The sequence below is a fragment of the Chlorocebus sabaeus genome, chromosome 10, assembly GCF_047675955.1.
Source record: "Chlorocebus sabaeus isolate Y175 chromosome 10, mChlSab1.0.hap1, whole genome shotgun sequence".
Classification (NCBI taxonomy): domain Eukaryota; kingdom Metazoa; phylum Chordata; class Mammalia; order Primates; family Cercopithecidae; genus Chlorocebus; species Chlorocebus sabaeus.
This window is the reverse complement of record NC_132913.1, coordinates 37,761,467-37,783,273: the sequence shown is the minus strand read 5'-3', so window position 1 is coordinate 37,783,273 and position 21,807 is coordinate 37,761,467. Positions and strand designations below refer to the sequence as shown.

The 21,807-nt window shown below is 41.8% G+C and overlaps 1 protein-coding gene across 1 annotated transcript; it reads left to right on the top strand.

The window, feature by feature from the left end:
* The first annotated feature begins 1,726 nt into the window (after window positions 1-1,726).
* On the top strand, window positions 1,727-21,536 carry RND3 (Rho family GTPase 3). Its single transcript, XM_007964953.3, has 5 exons — window positions 1,727-2,143; window positions 2,609-2,696; window positions 14,747-14,856; window positions 17,985-18,119; window positions 19,495-21,536. Exons 1-5 carry the CDS (start codon window positions 1,994-1,996, stop codon window positions 19,744-19,746), a joined length of 735 nt encoding a protein of 244 aa, XP_007963144.1. The 5' UTR covers window positions 1,727-1,993; the 3' UTR covers window positions 19,747-21,536.
* Window positions 21,537-21,807: the final 271 nt, after the last annotated feature.

Sequence of the window (21,807 nt, the reverse complement as noted above, 5' to 3'; positions counted from 1 at the left end):
TTACTAATTGGGCTGTGGCACCCTTTGTGTCAGCAGGGAATTACAGCTCGGAAGAACAAACATTGGCAAAGGCTGCTCTAGGAACCCTAGCAGGGCCAGCAACCCGCTTGTCTGTGGGTCAACCCTCCACTTGTGTAAACACAGACCCACCGATCGAGTCTGAGTCTGTGCTCTCTGAGGGGGCTTCAATTTTCTCAGCCCCAAATAGGACATCATTCCTGGATCCCCTAGGCTTCAGGGGCCCTACCAGTCCACTACTTACAACAGTGCTTTTGATCAGTCTTCATTGTGCCTTTTCACTTCCCATGTTGAACTTTCTGCTTTGTTTGTTTTCACCTCATCTTCTTCTCATTTATAAGCCTAGGAGTCTCCATAGGGGACCATATAAGTTGGTTTTCGCCAATGTCCCACTATATTGTAACAATTGAAACCTCCTGAGCATTTGGGGTGCAGGAGATGAAGATGAGAAAAAGACTTCTCATAGAAAAAGAACAAATGTGTGGACTATTCTGGTCCTTTCTAAGACTCTTGCTTGCGGGGAAGAGTAGGAGGGCTAGAGAGATGGATGTGGAGGAGGGGAGAGGAGAGGGTGGAGGGTTGTACCTGCATTTTTCAGCTAAAGATATTTGTGCCTTCTGAGTCAAGCCTAGGGTGCTTTGATTCCAGGAAGATGGAGGCTATAAAGAATTAACAGGGCCGGGTGCGGTGGCTCAAGCCTGTAATCCCAGCACTTTGGGAGGCCGAGATGGGTGGATCACGAGGTCAGGAGATCAAGACCATCCTGGCTAACACGGTGAAACCCCATCTCTACTAAAAAATACAAAAAACTAGCCGGGCGAGGTGGCGGGCGCCTGTAGTCCCAGCTACTCGGGAGGCTGAGGCAGGAGAATGGCGTAAACCCGGGAGGCAGAGCTTGCAGTGAGCTGAGATCTGGCCACTGCACCCCAGCCTGGGCACAGAGCAAGACTCCGTCTCAAAAAAAAAAAAAAAAAAAAAAAGAATTAACAGATAATATCAACATCTGCCCCCCGCCAACCCCCAGTCTCCTAACTGCAAGTGTGGGGAGGTGTAACTAAGCTGACAAGTGTTTGGGTCCCTAGGGTTGAGTTTCCAATGGCCTTTGTCACTCAGTGATGGGCATCTTCCACTTCTCTTTCTTCTCCCCTCCCACCTCCTGTACCCACTCCTCAAAACCTTTCTGCCTGACAGGTTTCAGAAGCCAGTGTACTGCTGTGACCCAGCCAAGTCAGTTCTTGCATCTGGAATAATGAGGCTAATCTGTTGGTCCATGGCCTATGTACCTGACACAAACCATTTAAAAAAAAAAAAAAAAATAGAACCACTCAACCATTCTCCACCCAAGATTTGCTTCCTATGTTTTATACTGTGCTTTAACTTGGGTGGGAAATGTTTGTTTTCATAAAAAGTCATGAGACTTCTACAGATAAGCCCCTATATTAAACTATATTTAAAGGGATTGTAGTTCAAATCAATATCCACAGATGCCAGTTTCCCACCTTGCCCTGTGGACTTGTCAGCAAAGCATCTTTGGGGTCTTCATGTTGTCCCAGAGCCTTGGTCTGAAATAGATCCCGAACGGGCACCCTAGAGGGCGCACTGCTTACATTTTCGGCAAGCAACGCAACAGCGCTCACTCCCAGGCTCCATAAAAGGGGAGGAGGCAGATCAGTTTCCTCCTCTCATTGAGAAAGAAGAGGATTGGAAGGCCGGGCCTATAAAGCCGCGCAGAGAGCGTGAAACAAAGCAGTCGGCTTGGAATTGGACTTGGGAGGCGCGGTGAGGAGTCAGGCTTAAAACTTGTTGGAGGGGAGTAACCAACCTCCTCCTCTCGTTCTCCTCCTCGTCTGCGCCGCGTTTCAGGGGTTGCCCATCAGCCTTGCGATTTATTTTTATATCTGCTTTTTATAAAGAGAGAAATATATTTTCTTCTTAAGAGAAAATTCCTGTTCCAAGAGAAAATAAGGCAACATCAATGAAGGAGAGAAGAGCCAGCCAGAAATTATCCAGCAAATCTATCATGGATCCTAATCAGAACGTGAAATGCAAGATAGTTGTGGTGGGAGACAGTCAGTGTGGAAAAACTGCGCTGCTCCATGTCTTCGCCAAGGACTGCTTCCCCGAGGTGAGTGTGGCCGGCCGCGGCTTCCAGGAGGGGGTCGGCCAGTGGGATTCCAGTCCTGAGGTGGGCTTCCCCGCTTTCACCCGTTTTTGCTTAAAAAAAAAAAAAAAAAGTCTTTCTCGCCCTTGCTACTTTCCCCTGGTTAGACTGCGGGGAAAGGGAAAGTGCGCTGGAAACGTTTAGGATTGGGACGCGCCTGCACATGGGCTGGTTAGCTCCTGAAACTTGTTCGTTCCTGTGTGCATAACCTGGGGTTGGGAGATTCGGGTCAGCACGTCTGTGAGAGCCGGGTCGGGTGGGTGGGGAGTAGGACAGGGGTTTCGGAAAGGGTCTATGTGCTTAGTGTGTGGTCTGATGTGTGAGGGTTTTCTTTCTTAATTGGGGAGCTGGGAGGCGAAGGGTGTTCAACGGGTGTCGTGCATTTAAACATAACCTCTTTGCCCTCTTTCGCCCATTTTGTCTATCCAGAATTATGTTCCTACAGTGTTTGAGAATTACACGGCCAGTTTTGAAATCGACACACAAAGAATAGAGTTGAGCCTGTGGGACACTTCGGGTAAGAGTGGGAGGACCGCGTGGCGCTTGGGGCGGGTTTCCAGCCGCTGGGGGATGCGCGGCGGGTCTCGGGAACCGCGCGCTACAAGCCGTCTGCGCCCCTCCATTAACTTTGGCCCTCCCAAAGGATTCCCACGGTCCCTGGTGGGCGAAAATTGTATCCCTTCTGGGCGGGGGCGGCAGACGACAGCGTGGACGAGGAGATGGCAGTGGGGAGAGGAGGGCGCTGTGTGCCCGCAGGGTGACCCCGCGGTTGGAGCCACTAGTGACTAGGTGGCCCGGAGCAATCTGCCCGCGGAGCCGTGGTCAAGTCGCCTTGGGTCGGCCGAGGTGGCCCGATGCTGAAGGGTGTTGCAGCGGCGCTGCGTGCGCCTCGGCGGAACCACCCGGCTCAAGGCGGGCGCCCCTCCTAGATCTAACCTGCTGGTTGGCAGGGAGGCGGGGAGCGCCGCGGGGGTGATGGGAGGCGGGAGAAAATCCCAGAGGCGACGCGGTTACGTGCAATTGCCGCTCTTGGGGGAGAGAAACTGAGCGCAGGCAGCCGCGGCGCCCGTGACGCCTACAGCCAGGAATGCGCTGGTGGCGCAGGGGCCCGGCAGCTGCTGGGCCTCCTCTTAGGGCCGCTGGCCGCCCGCGGCGCCTCGGTTGCCACCTGTACCGAGCCTCCCCTTTTTCCTCACTCCATCCCAGTGATCACGCCGTTCCCCCTTCACCACACCAGTCCCTCCTGACCTCTATTGCATCCCCCACTCTGCTTGCTTCCAAGGCCGCAGGCAACACTATTCGCCTTTGACCTTCCAGTCTACTTGAATTATTGGCGCCGCGGTGGGTTATATTCATTGGTCTGAGGTTCAAGGCCGGGTTATTGCTTTCCCGTGCGCCCACCCACCTACCTGCCGCGCGGTGGTAGGGAGGGCTAGGTACCCTCCCGGTGGGAAGGCATCCGGCCCCCTGGCTGAGTTAGGGGTTTGGGGCAGGTCAAAGGCCGGGGAGCGGCAAGGGAGCACCATGTGAGGTCTTGGATTGGGACATAGGCACCCGCTGCCCTAATCTGCGGTGTCCAGCGAGTTTGTTTCCAAGAAGGGTGTCGGCTGTGCAAAAGCAGGACCCACTGGGAAGGCTAGGTAAAGGCCCCTGCGCTTAGGGCTGGGAATTTAGCAGGGAGCTGGATTGCTGGTGGACCGAGCCAAATCCGGGGTGAAACTAGCGAGGAGGAACGCGCAAGTGCCAACAAGCAGGTTTGCTGTTAGGCGGAGAGGCCCTGAGGTGGAGCCGCGCCCAGCGGGGAGTGGCCTCGTGGAGGTGTTCCTGTGAGCTTCCCATAACCCTAAGCTTGAACCGCTGGAGCCCCCGAGGGGACGCGGGAGATCAGAGAGCAAGAAAGGAACCAGACTGACAGGGTCGCCAGAGGCAGTCCCAGCACAAAGGCAAGCGAGAAGTCTCGCACGAGCGAGCGCCTCTCACGGTCGGTGCCAGATGCTCCGACTGCTGCAGTGAGAAGGGCTGATTTTGTTTCCCCCTGGAGTCAGGCTCTTTCTCCAGCCGTTCCAAGGGCAGCAGAATCAGGTCTTTGCCGCCGTGTTTTCTGGTGGAGATTGTACACAGACTCGAAACTATGGAGAAGGTGTTGGTAGACAGAATTCAAGTGGTTCCTTATTTCAGTAGGTCCCATCATCAGAATTATTATACAGCCTGGTACTTACTGGGCTCTGATTCCCAGACATCATGGTATGTATTTGTTATGCCTACTGGATGGCACAGCTGGTGTGGTACCAATAATAAGCACCAGTACTCCCTGCCTCGACCTGCAGCCCTGTCTGGACCTAATGCACGATAAAAATTATTTTGGCACGGGGTGGAGCAGTGGGTCTGATCCAGTCGTTGATACAAAGCTGTGTTTAGATCTTAGCTCCTGGTTACCATGGATTTCTGTGTGCAAATCCCCTGCCTCCCTGGGTCTCATTTTCATCATCTGTAAAAAGAGGACACTGAGCTAGATGATGTGCAGGGTCTCTCCCACTGTACACCTCTTGGCTTCATTACGCTGGACAGGCAGGTCTTTTTGTTTCCCAGGATGTTGGCTGACTTCATCTCTTAGTCTTAGGGGATCTGGCATCCCGTGCTGGGGTTTTTACAGCCTACAAAGCAAGCCGGGTTCTGGGCAGAGCCAGGCTTCCTGGTGGATTTAGGAATGAAACCCATTTGGACAGGGAGGGGGAACGGGTGGGATCATAGGAATGCTGGGCTATACGTTTCCTATCTCAAGCTTGGAGAGTCACAGGACCACCAACGGATATTTTGAATTCGATGCCTAAAGGGCTAAATTGATTCTTTTAGGGGAGAAAAGGCACATTGTTTGATAAAGGTTAGAAAATAAAATAAAATGTGGGCAGTTTATAGTTGGAGGCTGTCCGTCGAATGTGCAGATAAATACCACTTCAGGTATCTTCATGCATTTAATCAAAACTCTACAGACTTTGCACATCTAGCACAATGCCTTGCACACAGTAGTTATCCAATACAATCTGATGAATGAATAAATGAGTAATGATATGCATAGTTTCCAAGGAGATGAGGTTACCTGACATTTATTCACACTGAATTACCTGTGCACAAAGAATGGCAACTTTATAAACATTGCCTTTCACCGAATTAGAGATAATCATCTGAAATGAAGTTTGTAGTGAAATAATCACTTGTCTTTTTATTTAATGAAACCAAAACCTATGTGTGTTTAACTAAAATATAAAGGTTTGAAAATGTGATTAAGAAAATTTTGTACTGCAAAATTATCCAGTAATGAAATCTTAGTTAGAATTTAGATTTAAACAAATGGAAAAAAGAGGCATAAGGGAATTATTTAGAATTCCATTATGTTGTTCATAAGGAGAAATGTTAGTTAGTTAAACACAGTCACCAAGCACTGCTTACTTAAATTCTAAGAATAGCCTGTTTCCATCAAAGGTGATTTGTTGTTTATATATAGCAGGAACCATTGCATCAGCAACTAATTATTTCAAGGATCTTTAACATTTTTCCATTTAATTCCAAGCTTTTCATGGCAAATTTCTGGACAGGATTATATTTTGGTAAATGTTTGACATTTTCTTTGCCCACTAAAATATTTATTTAGTTCAGATTGTAAAAATAATTGCATATGCCTTATGCCTCTTGATACATCTATTTTTTCCAAAGGCCATCAATTTAACTCTGGAGAAAAGATCCAAGCCAAGTCTATAAAGTTCTAAATGTCAGATAAATTGCACTTTTTATTTCCCTGCTAGAACTTTGTGAAAGAGACTTATACAGGAAAAATTGGGTGTGTCTGACTGCTCTTATATAGGGAGAGAGACGGGGTGAACATTGTCCTTTGAATGATACTTCCTGCCCTGTTTACCCTCCTAGCAGAAGGGCAACCATTTAGAAGACAGAAGTAGTTCCTCTCTTATCTGGCCTCTTTAGTTGGACAGCTTCTCCTAAGGGGTCTACTTTTGCCTCTAGCAGTCATGATCATGCATATGCAAAACTCTGATAATTTGGATGTGGGTAAGACTATCAAGTGAAAGTAGGATACGTGAAGTCGCTTTGCACCAAAAAAAAATAATAATAATAATAATTAATTTCCTGCTTTTTGAGGCACAGTAACTTAATATTTCCTTCCTTTCTCCCTTTCTCCATCCATCTCTTCCTTTTTTTCCACATCCACTATAAATAGGCCCTCTGTTAGACCTTACAGATACAGTGTTGATTAAGCATGGTCCTGCCCCTAAGAAGCATACAGGTGGCTCACGCCTGTAATCCCAGCACTTTGGGAGGCCGAGGCGGGCGGATCACAAGGTCAGGAGATCGAGACCACGGTGAAACCCCGTCTCTACTAAAAATACAAAAAATTAGCCGGGCGCGGTAGTGGGCGCCTGTAGTCCCAGCTACTCGGGAGGCTGAGGCAGGAGAATGGCGTGAACCCGGGAGGCGAAGCTTGCAGTGAGCCGAGGTCGCGCCACTGCACTCCAGCCTGGGGGACACAGCGAGACTCCGTCTCCAAAAAAAAAAAAAAAAAAAAAAAAAAAAAAAAAAAAAAAAAAAAAAAAAGAAGCATACAGTTCAGGTGGGATAATGGAGAAAAAGCAGCTCTTCCAGTTTAGCGTGTATTTCACTGACAACTCATAATGTACCCAATTTTGTCAGGTCCTTGAACCCCAGTGCCCTTTTCCACTTGGTTGCAATGTTTTTCCTTTGTCAGACATCCTAGGGCTTATAGATCCTCTGGATCCTCTTCAGATAGGAAACAGCTACCCCCCCTTCCCATTGCACACACCAGTTAAAGCAACTACAAAAGGCATTTTGCCAGTCGATTCTTAGGGCTACAGTACTCCAGCCCCCCAACAAAAGTAAACAAAACCTTTGTAAAAATGCTGTAGGAATCATCTATGAGAGGGAATTTTTAAGACCCATAACTTCTTTATTTTCCTAAAAAATATTTTTCATTATAAAATGAACATTCTTAATAGTTGCAGAAATGCTCCCATTGATTTTCAAATTTCACCCAATGAGTTTCGGCAAAACAATGGATAATAGTTTCAATTGTGAAGTAATAAGTAAGACCAAAGTAATTCTAATATCTTGTGCTTCAAAATTGGCCACATTTGCCAAGCATAGAAGTAATTTGTAGCATGAAGCCAAATGCCTACTAATAATAGAAACATAGTCATTTAAGGATCACCATATCTTTTTCTGAGAGATTTGATTGCAGTGTAATTTCAGCACATGTGATTTAGGGAGTAATAATCATTCATTCCAGCTTTTAACCAAGGCAAGTTAATGCACATTTTATTTAAGGCTTATTATTACTTTTAATATATTCAATTCAGCCGTTAAAATTCCCCACAATAACTATGCTATTGCCTCATGAACACTCTTTTGAATCTTGTCATGATCCAAGTTTCTTTCAAGCCCTGAGTGCTAAAGTTAGTACTTCCTATTTAAGTTTTTAGCATTATTAACAGTTAAGGTAGTATCCTTTATTTCTTAGAGAAAAAGGGAGGAAAAATATCTTAATTACCCAATGGCCTTAATATGAGAACAAACTTCTCTATAAACAGAAGTCTATCTAAGTTGTTATATTTACCTTATTATACATCAAGTATGAAGAATGGTCTTGGTGACAAGCTCTCTAATGAAATATTTCTTAATAGGGATGGAAATGGTTCAGCAGTGTTGGAGATTAGTATATAATTAATCCAGAAAAGCAGCTTAAAAAGAGATCACTGCTCTCTCTCTCCCCCTCCCCCCCTTTTTTTTTTGGTGATTTAGGGTATAAATGAACACATCTAGACAAGACATAAAAATGATTATAAAGTCAGTAAACATGGTTTAGTGCTTTCTGTGTGCATACAATCTGCTAGATGCTATGGGAGGGGTACAGAACTGGGCGAGAGCAGCTTCTGCCCTTAGGTACTCACAGTTTCACCATGTGATAAGACAGACATGGTGAAAACACAAGTGACAATAACATTTAAAATATTCAGGCTTTCCCAAACGAACAGAAGAAATCAAATGAGGAGCCCAGATTAAGTGTCAGGTGTTTAGGTGAGAGGAGATGCCTGTAGACTGAGATTTGAACAGGGTAAAGACATCCTTCTTCCCTGACAACCTTCTTTGAATACCCACAGGACAAACAGAGGACATAGAAAAACTTCCTCCTGTCTAGTGCTGTAATACCTGTTTATAGGAGGGTGAGCCTGGAGGTTCTAAAGCTGGATTTTTCCAGGAGCAACAAGATCCAAAGAGTTGTTGAAGGTCACCTGGGTAGCCCAGGCTCCCTAACTCATGACTTAATGCTCATTGAGGCCCACCACAATTCCTTTCCTTTCTAGAAGTTGACTAAGTTCTAAGAAATTTCTAACATCCCTCCCACATGGAAACTTGCTTACATGTAGTGGCTCTCAGAGAAAACAAGATTCTGGAAGCTGAGAATTATAACTTAAATTAACCTTCTTGGAGAAAGGAAGAGGTTAAGAATTTATGAAGGAGCCAGAGAAGCATGGATGCTTGGGATTTGAATATCAAGTGTGAAATTGCAGGAAACCAGGCATTTCATCAGGTAGTAATGATCCATTGGAGCTTAGGGTTTCAAAACTAGGTTTAATTCTTAACTTGAGTTCTTGAGTTTCCACACTGAAACTCTGTAAGAGACCTGGGTTAAGGTAAAACAGATAGTTTGTATGGTGGTTTCCAATAAGCAGCACATAAAACTGCATTTGGAGATTTGTCCAGCATGCGATAATTTCCATTTAAACCATGGAACCTCCTAAAAAAAGGGAGATGGCGATATGAATGCTCTTTCTATGTCTAAAAATCTGTCTGTAGATTTTTTTTTTTTAGCCCCATTTAGTGCTGTTTTTTTTCCAATCTGGTTTCTCGCTAAGTTGCACATTTCAGTGAAGCATCCAAATTGGTCATTCTGATACCACCTGAAATAACCAGATGTTTCCTCATTAATCCAGTTCTTTTACATGTAAATACGACACCAAGGACCAATACTTTCTCCAGTTAGCTCATGGTGCCTGGCGGGCTGTGCCAAATGAATTAGTCGTGGCTCAGTCATTTTCTGATGTCCTTTAAATGACTTCTCAGTTGCTACATATTGGCCACTTTCTCAGAGTCTCTCTTGGGAAGGCAGACATTTTATTGACATGGAACGTAGTTGCCTCAGAAGTTTGACCAGGTGTTGTGCACTTTGGTTTTGAAAAATGAGCCTGATGACATAGTTTGTGGAAAGATGAATTCACTTATGGGATTCTACTCCAAGAAATCTGATTCTTAGATATCATATGAAACAAAACCTTGAATCCATTATCCCTATTTACTTTTAGGCATATACATATACATACACTCTTATCCCTAAAGCTCTTGACTTAACCATGGTTCCACTGTCAGTAAAATTTTTTGATTCTTACATATTTTTAAGTATCTCAATAAGATTAGGAGTTTAGAGCTAAACCTTTATTTAAAGGCCAAACATATCTAGCTGTGTGACTTTCAAATTTTGTATCTGCATTGCCCCCAGAAATAGAAAACATTTATTCCATCTTAATAGCAACATGTAAATGCCCACAAAATTTTATAAGATTGTTCATAGTTCCTATTATCTGAATCCATGGAAGAAACAAACAAAATATTCTTCCTGGGAGTGTGTGTTGCATATTTGCAGGCATGGTATTTGTTGTGCAGACTACTTGAAACAAGAACTGAACAGTCTTATACTGAGTCAGACACCAAAGTTCTGCCCAGACTTGATTCACATTCTTGAGATTGCTGCTAATTTAAACCTTTTACTGTGATTAGAGATGGCATGAGGAAATGCAATCTTGTAATAATTGGGCAGATCAGGCCCTCTCACATGTTAGCTGCTGCTGGGTTCAGATGTGCTCGTGGTGGTCACTAAAAATACCAAAAGTTAATCTACTTTTCTCTGCCAAAAATATGCAAGAGCTTTAACTTACTGTTGTTGGTAAAAATTTCTTAAGGGGAAGAGGGAAGCTTTTCAAATGAAGGTTCAAGTTAAATAAATTATATTTATGAAATATTCAACAAGAAGAGTTTCCAGTTCCCTGACTCCTCTAAAGCCTCACAGTGTTTAAACTGGTATTTTGCAAAAGGTTCCATAAAGCCTCCCTTTTGGGCATGAATCTTCTTACATATACATTTAAGTATGTACATATATGGTGTGTTCTATCTTTGCGAAAGGGTGACTTCAGCAAGCAGGTATGTGTCTGAAGAATTAGTTTCTGGGTGAGGCACGTTGTGACTCTTCTTTGGCTGGAAATTTTGTTCTCACCCAGAATTAATGATCTTGAATATAAAGATGGGTAGATCTGAAATTTCAAAAGCACTCTAGAACTTTGCTGATGTTTGCCAAAGTTGAGCAACTCACAGAACCCCAAGTGTACACTTGTTCCAGTCTATCCCCAGCAAAGCCTTTCAATTATGTTTTCTGGGTGAGGGCGGCACACATTTTGCATATATAGTGTAGTTGTTTCTTTACAATATAGAGTTTCCCAAAGTTTTCCCTTCAGAGGTCTGGCAGGTTACTTAAAAAGGAGCTTGGAATAGGGTTGTGAGCTTAGAAAAGTTTCATACAGTACCAGAGAAATGCTGCATCTGAGAATTTCCACATGCATTAGGCTATTCCACATGCTGAAAAAGAGTTTTATTTGACAAGCAAAACGCAGTTCCTAAATGTTACTAGACTTTAGTCCATTCTAGAGCACGTACTCTATGTATATCAGCACCTACCATGTACTGCACTGAAAGTTGAATACTTTCATACTGAGTAAAAACTGTTGAGTCCTCCTGCTTGTGTTGTGTTTAGTTCTATAGTTAGCACCTTGGGAGTTTTTCATGTGCATCTTTAAGAAATACCTATAGAAGTTAATTTTTTTGTTTTCTGTTTGGCTTCGCAGGGTGTTGTAAGACTTTCCTGGAGGGATATAGGAGTTAGGGGCAGGTATTGTTCCTGCTTTACCCACTGACTTTCAGCTCCTTCCTTTGGTGACATTTCTGCTCCTCTATATTGCTTCTCACGTCACAGAATCATTTCTGGAATTCCTCTTCCTTTTCTGTTGGCTTGTGTTATCTCACGCATGCCTGTGATTCCACCATGCCCTCTCCAGCTTTGCTTGCCTTACTTCCTTTGTGCAGTTTCTTGGACTTTCTGGGGAAGAAAAGGAAGAATTCCAAGTGCTTAAACACAGAGTAAACACTGTAATGTTACACAGGAGGTGTTTGTGTGTGTGTGTGTGTGTGTGTGCGTGTTTGTTTTTTGTTTTGCTTTGTTTTTTTTATCCTGAAAGTCCTGCTGAGCTGATGAATTACATCTTTCCTGGTGCGACAGTTCTTTGATAATTCTATATAAATATTTTTCACTATGAAAAAATAGAGACAATAGACACTGCTATCTATGACAGGATAAACTTAACCTATCGAAAATATAGTGAATAAATGGTCTTATTATTTTAAATAAATTACTCTTGTCATTGCCAGTCAAATTATGCTTATAACTAAAAAATATGGGAATCAGTTTTACTAGTACCTTTGGACACTTGTGTTGATCTAAAAGCAGCACTGTTCATTAGCAAAAGTAATAGAATGGGATCAAAGTGGCATCCCTAATTAGATCATGTTAAAGCTCTGAAAAATTACCTGTCTACCTCCACAAGCACAGTGGTTTATTTCTTATAAACCTTTGCACTACATATGTATTTTCACTCATACTGTTAACCAGGTAAAAACAAAAGCAGATACAAACTTCCCTGAGAATCTGGTTTAACTGGAGAACCCTGTTTCATTTTAAAATCAGGCCAGAGTCTAAATTTTGCAAATACTTGGATATATGCACTAAGCACAGAAGCCAGCCTGCTGGATTTTAGTAGGTAGCAGTCTCCAGCAGGTGACACAGAGCTGAGCACAAAGCCAGATCTCCTTTGTGGCCATAAAATGGGTGGGAGACGGGAAACATAGTCCACAAAGGGAGGGGTATTCCCAGCAGTCACATGGTGACCTGAATGTTGAAACCATTCCTCAGGTTTTTCCTGGGCAGTCTCAATTTCAATTAAACTCTTTCATCCTCTTTGTATTTCTTCAATCGCGTTTCCTAATTTTTGTATTTGGAAAAGATGGTCTCCATTGTCATAGAGTAGTCTTACATCTGGAATTAGCAGTGAGTCCCCTCACATCATACAGATCGTATCCTGAAAGGAGCTGGTAGGTACCTGAAACTGTCCTCTAAAGATACCAGGTCTGCTTATACTGGAAGCTCTCCACAGGGAGACAGTGGTTTTTCCTGTTGTAAGTGATTTCTGGGAAAAGAGATCTCTGAAGCCTCTTTAGGTTTCTGACAATCCTAACTGTTGGCAGCTTTGCCTTCCTGGGTCTGGGATCAGGTCGTCTCTTGCTGACTTTGAGGAGCAGAGGAAACTCTCATTTATGTGTCCAGTATTTGGAGCTCCACTCTATGATCTAGAATTTTCTGACTCCCTGTTTGGAAAGAGTCATTCAAATGTTTACAGCAGGTGCTGTGCTAGAGTTAGACTTTGGACACAGAAACAGGAAAGGTTCTAGTTGCAAAAGTGTGAACTTCTCAAAGGTAATACAGAAATACTAATGTAGCTGTAAATAGTGTTCAACCATCTAGTTTCTGATGCCTCTCAAATGTTCAAATGAGTGAACTATTTGTGAATTATTCTCTTCACCTCAGAGTTTCACCTTTTCAGCGACTGAAAAGGCAGCCACAGCTTGTCATTTTCAGAGACAGCCTCATTCTAATATACCTTCATACTTAAAATGACTTGACTTCTTAAACTCTAAACCCTTTAAGCTTTTGAGAAATATCTTTCAGCTGTCAGCCTCTGCTCTGCCAGGGTTCTGGTTCCAGATGTGGGTAGGCAGCTGCTGCAGCTCATGAACAGCTCTGACTTAATTCTCTATTTATTCACACTTGTCTTCCTGATTCTTGTAACTTTCTTTTCTTCCTTGCTTAGCAGACACACGTGGCTTGAAGTTGTCACTCTCCATCGTAAAGCAGCTAGGGAAAAAGCTGCACTGTTGCCTGGGGTTCTGCAGCGGATGCCAGGGACCCAGAGTGTACTGTGTGAATAGAGGGTGATGCCCCCTGACTGCAGTGCCTTTTAGATCACAAGAACAGCCTCCAAGCAAATGTTGTTTTGATAGAAATATAAACAGTGATATTTTTTAAAGCTGCTTTTTAAGTCTCTCTTCCTGACTTTGCCTGTTGAGGTTTTGATTTATCAGGGGACAACATGTCCTGTTTTTCTGCTCAAAATGGAAAGTGATGTCAAATTGAAATAGACTTTTAAAAAGAGTTTGGTGGTTTAGATTTTCTTTTTCTGCTCTGGAGTCAGATACATACGTGTGTATATATTTGCCTAGTAAAATCATTTTCATGTGATGCTTGTGAAATGTCAGTATACCTAAAACGATTTCTTAAACAAGCAGCATTTGACAGGCTGTATTTAGTTTTCTAGTCAATCACTTCATAACTATTGGCCTCATGTAATTGCCCATCCTTTGGAATTCTTAAAGAAATAGAAAAACTTCCTTGATTGACTAGAGAGTTCTGTGGTTAAAGTAATTGGCTGGTGCCTTTGCCATTTAGGGTACCCTGGATTTAATTCAGGTTAAGATCCTTGGATCATGCCTTAGCGTCACTCTCAGAGATGGGACTCTGTAAAATGACATGATCCTATATGACATTTATTACATTCTTGGTTGTAACAGGAAGAAAATCTGTATAGGGTTTGGCAATAAGTTAAAATAAGCAAGCTCAAAGGTCAATAGCCTATCTAAACTTACAACTTGGAGATGGGGTAACACTGTGGTTTCTCTTTGCGTAGTTGTTGAACCCTCCCTCTTCCGCTCTCCCTCATTCACCCCCATCCTGCTGTCAGATTTATCTTGAGTTTAGGTCTCTTTCCCAAGAAGTAGTTCAGTTTCTGATTCTTTTTACCACTCAGCTTTTAACAGTAGTGGTAATACAACCATAATACCCATAGTGAATATGTATTGATCCCTTACTAAAAGCCAGGCACTGCCTGGGTTTACTTAATCTCAGGTACGTATGTTGTCAGCATCTTCATTTTATGAGTGAAGAATCAGAAGCACAGAGTCCTAAAGCTACCTTGCCCCCTCCCTCTTTGGTGGTGGAGGCAGGTTTGCACTCAAGACCACCTGGCCCCAGGTGCTTCCCTACTTCACCCAGGTAACTTCAGGCCCTAGTCTTTGAACCATACAGATTTCACCTTAAGATCCAGGCCCTCCTCTTGAATTTATGTCAGATACATGTGAGGCTTCATTCATCATATGCTTCTAAGCAGGCTTTTGTGTGTCTGTTTGAATTCTTTTCCAAGAATTAGGGGAAGTGGGGGTCAGGTCATGATGTGACAGTCAAAGGACTTAGCCCGAAAGGGTAGAGTTAATGCATGACAGACAAGGGGACTCTCATCTGAAAATTTGTGTATCTTTGTTTCTTCTCAGGTTCTCCTTACTATGACAATGTCCGCCCCCTCTCTTACCCTGATTCGGATGCCGTGCTGATTTGCTTTGACATCAGTAGACCAGAGACCCTGGACAGTGTCCTCAAAAAGGCAAGTGCTGGGGAATGATGACACACTTCAGTACTAGGTGATATATAAATAGAAACATGGGGTTTGCTGGGGAACTCAAAGACTCTAGTCAATTCCCTGCCTTACAATTTGTAATTAAACACTAGAAAGAACCCTTTCACACCAAAATGGGGTTTCGACTTTTTGAAGATGAACATGCTTGAAATTTTATTTCATGAAGCTCTGAAACAGAATACCTTTCAAGGGCCTGCGTGTTTGTCCTTCGGGAGAAAATAGTACAGCTGAAAACAGTTATATTTGATTACTATCATATTCATGTCTTCCTTCCTTCTTTCAGTGACTCAACCGATTGCACCTTAGTTTACAGATTTACATTTGACCTCAAGTCAGTTAGTGAAAGGAATGCAATAATGGCTATTTTAATAAGCTGTGTTTTAGTTATGGTATTAGAAACAGAAATGGAACTAGTATAGGAGGAATAGGGATGTATCCAATGTGAATTGTCTGATGATCAGGTATCTGTCTAGTAATTATGATCAGGTATCTTTCTAGTAATGTAGAAGCAGTGCTTGTAAACATGTTATATGTTATAACGTACACATAGTTTATGGAGTCAAAGGTTAGACAGGTTCTGTAGGTGAAGAAGGAACCTAACTAAGGAAGCTATGGATGGAAGGAACCAGAGGGAGATCAAGAGGAAGAGGACCTATTACAGGATGGGTCACAGGAAGTAGGGAGGCCAGTGGGAGGAAGGGGCATTTCTTGACCTCCAGCAGCAGGGACTCAGCCTGCAGGCAGTTGTAGAAGGCCCGTGCTGTGTAAGTCCATGGATCAGCATTTATTAGCCACTAGCTGTTTTCTCAGACCTGGCCTGTGTGCTGTGGGGCTTCAGGATCAGACCCTTGGTGGAGCACTCCCTCTCCTCCACGCACTGGCTTAGACACCAGACGTGGCTGAGAGCAAGGCAGTGTCAGCTGAGGGGTGAGCCATGCAGCCCAGTCTGAGTATGGTATGGATTAAGAAAGACAAACATGCAGGTGTGCCTAGGTTGGTTTTGTTTTTTTGGTTTTAATTTTTAGTGGAATTTGTTTGTATTTTGTGTGTTTTTATTAGTTTACATTACTCTATTATATTTGATTGCTTGGCTTGTGTGTCATTGTGAAATCAGGATTTGAAGTATAATCATCCTTCTGTCTCTACTAAATATTACAAACAGAGTTCAATAAAATATGACTTCCTTAATAGATCAAAGGCTCTTTTTCCCTTTTTAGCTCCTTTCAATTTTGGGTAATACATATCTAACACAAATAATGCTAATGCTTGTCAAATCCAGGCAGGAATACACCTTTCCTGTCTTTAATGCTTGTAAACAATTGCTAGACATGCGGAGGGAGGCCAAAGTCATTACATAGCTGAAGAGCAACATAACAACATGTCTAGTTCTGTCTGGAGATAAAAGGGGTTGCTTATTTACTGGAGATTTTATTTGATGTAGTATCAGGCTATCCATAATTTATGATGAAAAGCCTTTCTCCTGTTTTATTTTGCTTTTTTCTTCTAAGACCAAATGAATAGTGACTTTGGCCTTATAGATATTAATGAGTATGTTTTACATTCCTGTGAGGTTTAAGGCTCATGATAACCCCTGTGGTTTGTCTTGATTAATGGAAGCCTTTAAGTCCTTCACTATCAAAGAGGAGGTTAGAATGACTTGAAGTAGGAAGAATTTCTTTTTTTTTTTTTTCCAGTTCACCTTCCACTTCCAATGCTAGTGCCACCTAGCATATGGTAGGTGTTCCTACATAATTCTGAAAGGAGTGAGGGAGAGAGGGAAGAAGGGAGGGAAGGAGGGAGGGAGGCAGTGAGGAAGGAAGGAAGGAAGGAAGGAAGGAAGGAAGGAAGGAAGGAAGGAAGGAAGGAAGGAAGGAAAAAAGGAAGAAGTGAACACAATGGGCTCTTATGGAAAGTATATTACTCCTTTGAATCCACTGGTTTGCACTAGAGTTCATTACCCAAAGTACGCCCCTAGATTTGGAGATGTCTCCTCTAGTGATCTTTTAAGTTATTCTTGCAGGATGTCCCTCTTATCTTGTGTTATACTTAATACATGACTTCATCACCCCCAGTATTCTGTGAATTTCTTTCCAGAAGACACAGCTATGTCTTAATCATCATTGTCACGGCCACAGTACTTTGTAGAACACTTACATATTTGTGAATGTGGGTGGGAAGAGTCAGGCGCCACTTCCCCATCTCAGCCTCTCCAGGCCCTGCCCTCAAAGGCCAAAGATCTCCTGTGACCGCCCTGAACCCTTGACTCCCATGCTGTTGCAGAGCTCAAGCTTGAGGAAATGAAGCTACAAAAAGCCACTTGCTTGTTCTTAAAAAGGACAGTTGGAATTCCAAGCCAGGCATTGCTGAGGGTTCTAATAATTCTTGTTAGATCATGAAACAACTAGACAAATTGGAATAGATTGAAATAGTTTTAAACTAATTCGAAGGCATATGAGCTACAGGACCGGCTGCCTTCCTGATCACCAAGAGATGTTCCTTTGCAAATGTCATGATCTGTGTTGATGGAACCATGTGAATAGAAACTCCTTCAAGGCAGGATGTTCTGTTTTAGTAACTATTTCAGGTACTTAAATAGAGCCTCAGCTCGCAGTGGCATGCTTCACTGTTTCATGATGGGATCAGGGAATGCATACTTGTGCTAGTGTTGCCTCTGCCTTATCCCCAGCCTTCTAGTTAAGGAGGATCAGATCCACACATCGAAGGATGTGGTCACTTGTTAGGATATATAATTATTCTTAAGACACATTTATCTTTCAGAGACATGCCAATAATTAAGACATTATTGAAGCTACCTTTGGACAACATCTACCAAATCTCTTTCAGTAGCAACAGATGAGTCACAGAGAGGGAGAATCGATCATAATATACATAATCATTCTCTAATGCTTAAAAAGTTGTAAAACTTCGCATCTATTCAGGAGATAAATGCAAAGTTTGCTTCTTCATCTCAAGGGACACTTCTTTTTTAACATCTTTTTTGAGTTTCATTCTAATGTCTGCCAGTGGAGAAATGGTTTTTATGATATGGATGCCATTACTTTGTTCATTTTTAATCTTTTTTTTTTCTGTCATAGTGGAAAGGTGAAATCCAGGAATTTTGTCCAAATACCAAAATGCTCTTGGTCGGCTGCAAGTCTGATCTGCGGACAGATGTTAGTACATTAGTAGAACTCTCCAATCACAGGCAGACGCCAGTGTCCTATGACCAGGTATATATGTTGCCCATGTGCAAAAGTGGATTTTAGAAAGAGTGAAAGAGATGGACTGTCACAATAAATAAAGTAAAAAGTAGCTGCTTTTCTAAATGCTCAGCCAGCGGTCAGTTGTGAAATTTAAAATGCTGTCATTTATTAGTGTAATTACATGATATTTGGGTACATAAACAGTTGATATGCTAACCTTGTATATTTCTGCAACTCCAAGTATGTTTAAAGTTCAATAGGTTTAACAGAGAATGTGGTCAAAATCAGTAATACTCTTTAAGAGAGGTAATCTGATTTTACAGTCGGCAGCACAATAATAAGGCTGTTTCCAGTAAACTGGAGCACTCCGTAACACCATCTTTCAGAGAGTCTTCATTTCTATATGCATTTCCCCCAAGTAGAAATGAGAATCAATTTCAAAAGCTCATTCTCGTAAAACCTACAACCAGAATCTAAAGAGAGTTCATGTTGAAATACCAAAATTGTATTAAGAATCATCATTTTAAATACTGCAGTCTTCTTAGTCTTCCATTTCTCATTAGCAAAAATTTAGTATTTTAAATAAGTAGTTTTGGTTGATGTGCACATGTTTATTGTTGCGTATATTGGTGGTATGGTTCACACTTAGAAATTACGTATTTTGTGTTTGATATAACAGGTGTCACAATAGTAGTATTCCTTTCCTCAACTTATTTTGGCCCTAAGTAAGACACAATCACGTACATTTCAAAATCAATTTTAAATTTCATTCATTGCCCCTGTTTTTGGTACAACCTAGTCACTAGTCTTGAATGCCATTTACCCTCAAGAAAAGAGAAATGGAGTCCCCCAGGAGACGCTGGAACAGGTTCTCAAGGCCACATCGCCACAGCCAGAGCTGTGTGGAAAATGTGGAGTTTATGTTCATGACCTTCAGCTAACTTACTTCACCAGTAAGATTCTCTGGGCCATTCCATGCTTGCTGTGACCCTGGAAAGCCTGAGTAACCAGTTAACTCTTGCTTGCAGTTGATAGTGAAGATGAATCACCTCGTTAGCTCCACTCTATACTTCTTTGAATCACCTCATATTAAGTGTTTGATAATGAGTGTCCTCATTTGTTAAGATCAGCCTTTATCATTTATTCAGAGCTCTAACACCTCTAATGAGCCATGAGAGTTGGATATCTTAGCAATTGGCTCTTGACTGCAAATATTTATGAAGTAATAAATAAGGCAGTTCAAATTTTAACAACTTTTATTTTTGCAGTGACACTTGGAAAATTCAGTTAACATATCAGTAAACGTTGTGCAATGCATTATTATTTTGTGGTATTAGAAGACACTAGCTAACTTTCCCCCAAAGTCTTATTGCTGATTAAAATCCCTTCTTTTGCTTCTCAGGGGGCAAATATGGCCAAACAGATTGGAGCAGCTACTTATATCGAATGCTCAGCTTTACAGTCGGAAAATAGTGTCAGAGACATTTTTCATGTTGCCACCTTGGCATGTGTAAATAAGACAAATAAAAACGTTAAGCGGAACAAATCACAGAGAGCCACAAAGCGGATTTCACACATGCCTAGCAGACCAGAACTCTCGGCAGTTGCTACGGACTTACGAAAGGACAAAGCGAAGAGCTGCACTGTGATGTGAATCTTTCATTATCTTTAATGAGGACAAAGGAATCTAGTGTAAAAAACAACAGCAAACAAAAAGGTGAAGTCTAAATGAAGTGCACAGCTAAAGTCATGTATACCAGAGGCTTCGGAGGTGTTTGAGAGGATACTCATCTTTTTGGAATCCTGTCCTTAGATTCGGCATGCAGACCAAGTGGTGAGAAGTGAATACATGGAAGAGTTTTGAAGTGTGACTTGAAAAATATGCCAAAAAAATGGAGATACAAATGAGCTAGAGGAAGATGAGGGAGGATGCGAGTACCTCCAAGAAGAAAAATCACACTCTGAATGGTGCTTGCATTTTTGTTGGTTTTTTGTTTGTTTGTTTGTTTTTGTTACAATCTATTCATGGATCTCTACTTTGATTTCATTTTTAAATGTTTTAATCTCCTTTACAAAAAGTATATGTTAATATACCGTCCTCACTGGGGAACTGGCACTGTGACCTTAGCATTTAGTTTTCTAGAGGATGTGATCTAATTTCTTTCTAGCTCATCATTAAAATGGAAATTGTATCAGGACCCATGGGGATATATCCAGAGGAAAACTTTATGAGGCGTTGAAATCTTGCCTTCCTGAAGATAGCTGAGTAGGATGGTTCTAAGGAAAGCCTTTGCAATCTTGCAAGATTTGTAGACCAGCACTACAAAGATCGCATAGATCAACTAGGAAAAAAAAGTGTCGATTTTTATTCAGTCTGATGGTTCTGTTCTTCATTGTGATTGTCATTAAAAAGTGGTAAATTGCTCAATGTAATATTTTTGTGCGCTGTTTAGAAAAGAAGTTGTGTGATTTTCTTGCCATCGTTGATAAAAATGCAAAGTCAAATAAAAGGTGTCTTGGTTTGACGTCATAGAATGATCCAAGGAGAGAAAAAAGGTAGTTACTGTTTTCACCAGAAGAGGTAATGAGTGAAGGAAAGAATAGTAGCGGAAAGCACAGTTTGTGAGTTAAGCTGTCTGGAATTAAGTTACCAAAAATACAAAGCAAAGGGACTATTATTTTGGGTTGGAGCTCCAAAACTGGCAGCATCTGATGATCTGTTGGTTTATTTCACTTTCATTAAATGAACATTGATGAGAGAACTCACTTACCCAAGCTTTAGAGAATCCCTAGTGGAAGATTATATAATAGAGTTTCAGTCCTGACACAACACCAGGGCATTTCTAGAGCGTGATTGCTAAAACCTCACTGAGCAGACACAGCCAAGGTCCATGTTCAGCACTTGGTCGCTGTTGTTACGTAAAATAATAAGCATTTAAAATAGTTTACAGATATTTTTGACCAGTTCATTTTAGAGATTATTAAACCAGATCTGACCTGTTTATTGTTGGCGCTTGTTGAAAACGAGCTTTCTTTCCCATGATAATGCTTCGTTTTTGAAGTGTTGAAGCTGTGCTCCCCTTAAATTGTGGCAGGAGAGATTAAGGTAATTACAACACTCAGTTCTATGTCTTACAAGCACTTTGTTTTGTCTCTGCAAGAAAATACGATTCCAGTCATTTCCCATAAAATACAGACATTCTACCAACATAATATGCTTTGATTGATGCAGCATTATGCTTTGGGCAGTATTACAAAATAGCTGGCGAGTGCTTTCTGTATTTAAATATTGTAAAAAGAAAATAAGTTATAACTGTTATAAAGCAGAACTTTTGTTGCATTTTTTAAACTGTTGAAGTCACTTTGTATGTTTGTTTGGTCAATGTTTCTGCAGTATTTATTAAACCATACTTTTTTTTTTCTTCAAATAAAAAAGTAACCATGTCTTTGTCTAAATGTGATCTGTCTTTTATTACCTGCTTCCTGATTTCGCTGTTTAGCTTTGTTCTTTAACATAGGTGATTACAGAATCTGGCCTAACATTTTCTGAATAAGAAGACTTTGGAATTTTTTAATTCTTCATAGTAGTAACAGATAAACCTGCATATATAAAAGGTTTTCATGATGCTTTCAAATCACAGGAAAAAAAAATGGGGCATAATTAGATTAAGTGATTTGATCATATACGAAAAACAGCCCTGATACTGCCTAAGAT

Excerpts from the sequence above, each read along its gene's own strand:
- RND3 (XM_007964953.3), top strand. The coding sequence starts at position 1,994 with ATGAAGGAGAGAAGAGCCAGCCAGAAATTATCCAGCAAATCTATCATG. Across the intron at positions 2,697-14,746 it reads GAGCCTGTGGGACACTTCGG|GTTCTCCTTACTATGACAAT; the intron begins GTAAGAGTGGGA and ends GTTTCTTCTCAG. Across the intron at positions 14,857-17,984 it reads TGGACAGTGTCCTCAAAAAG|TGGAAAGGTGAAATCCAGGA; the intron begins GCAAGTGCTGGG and ends TTTCTGTCATAG.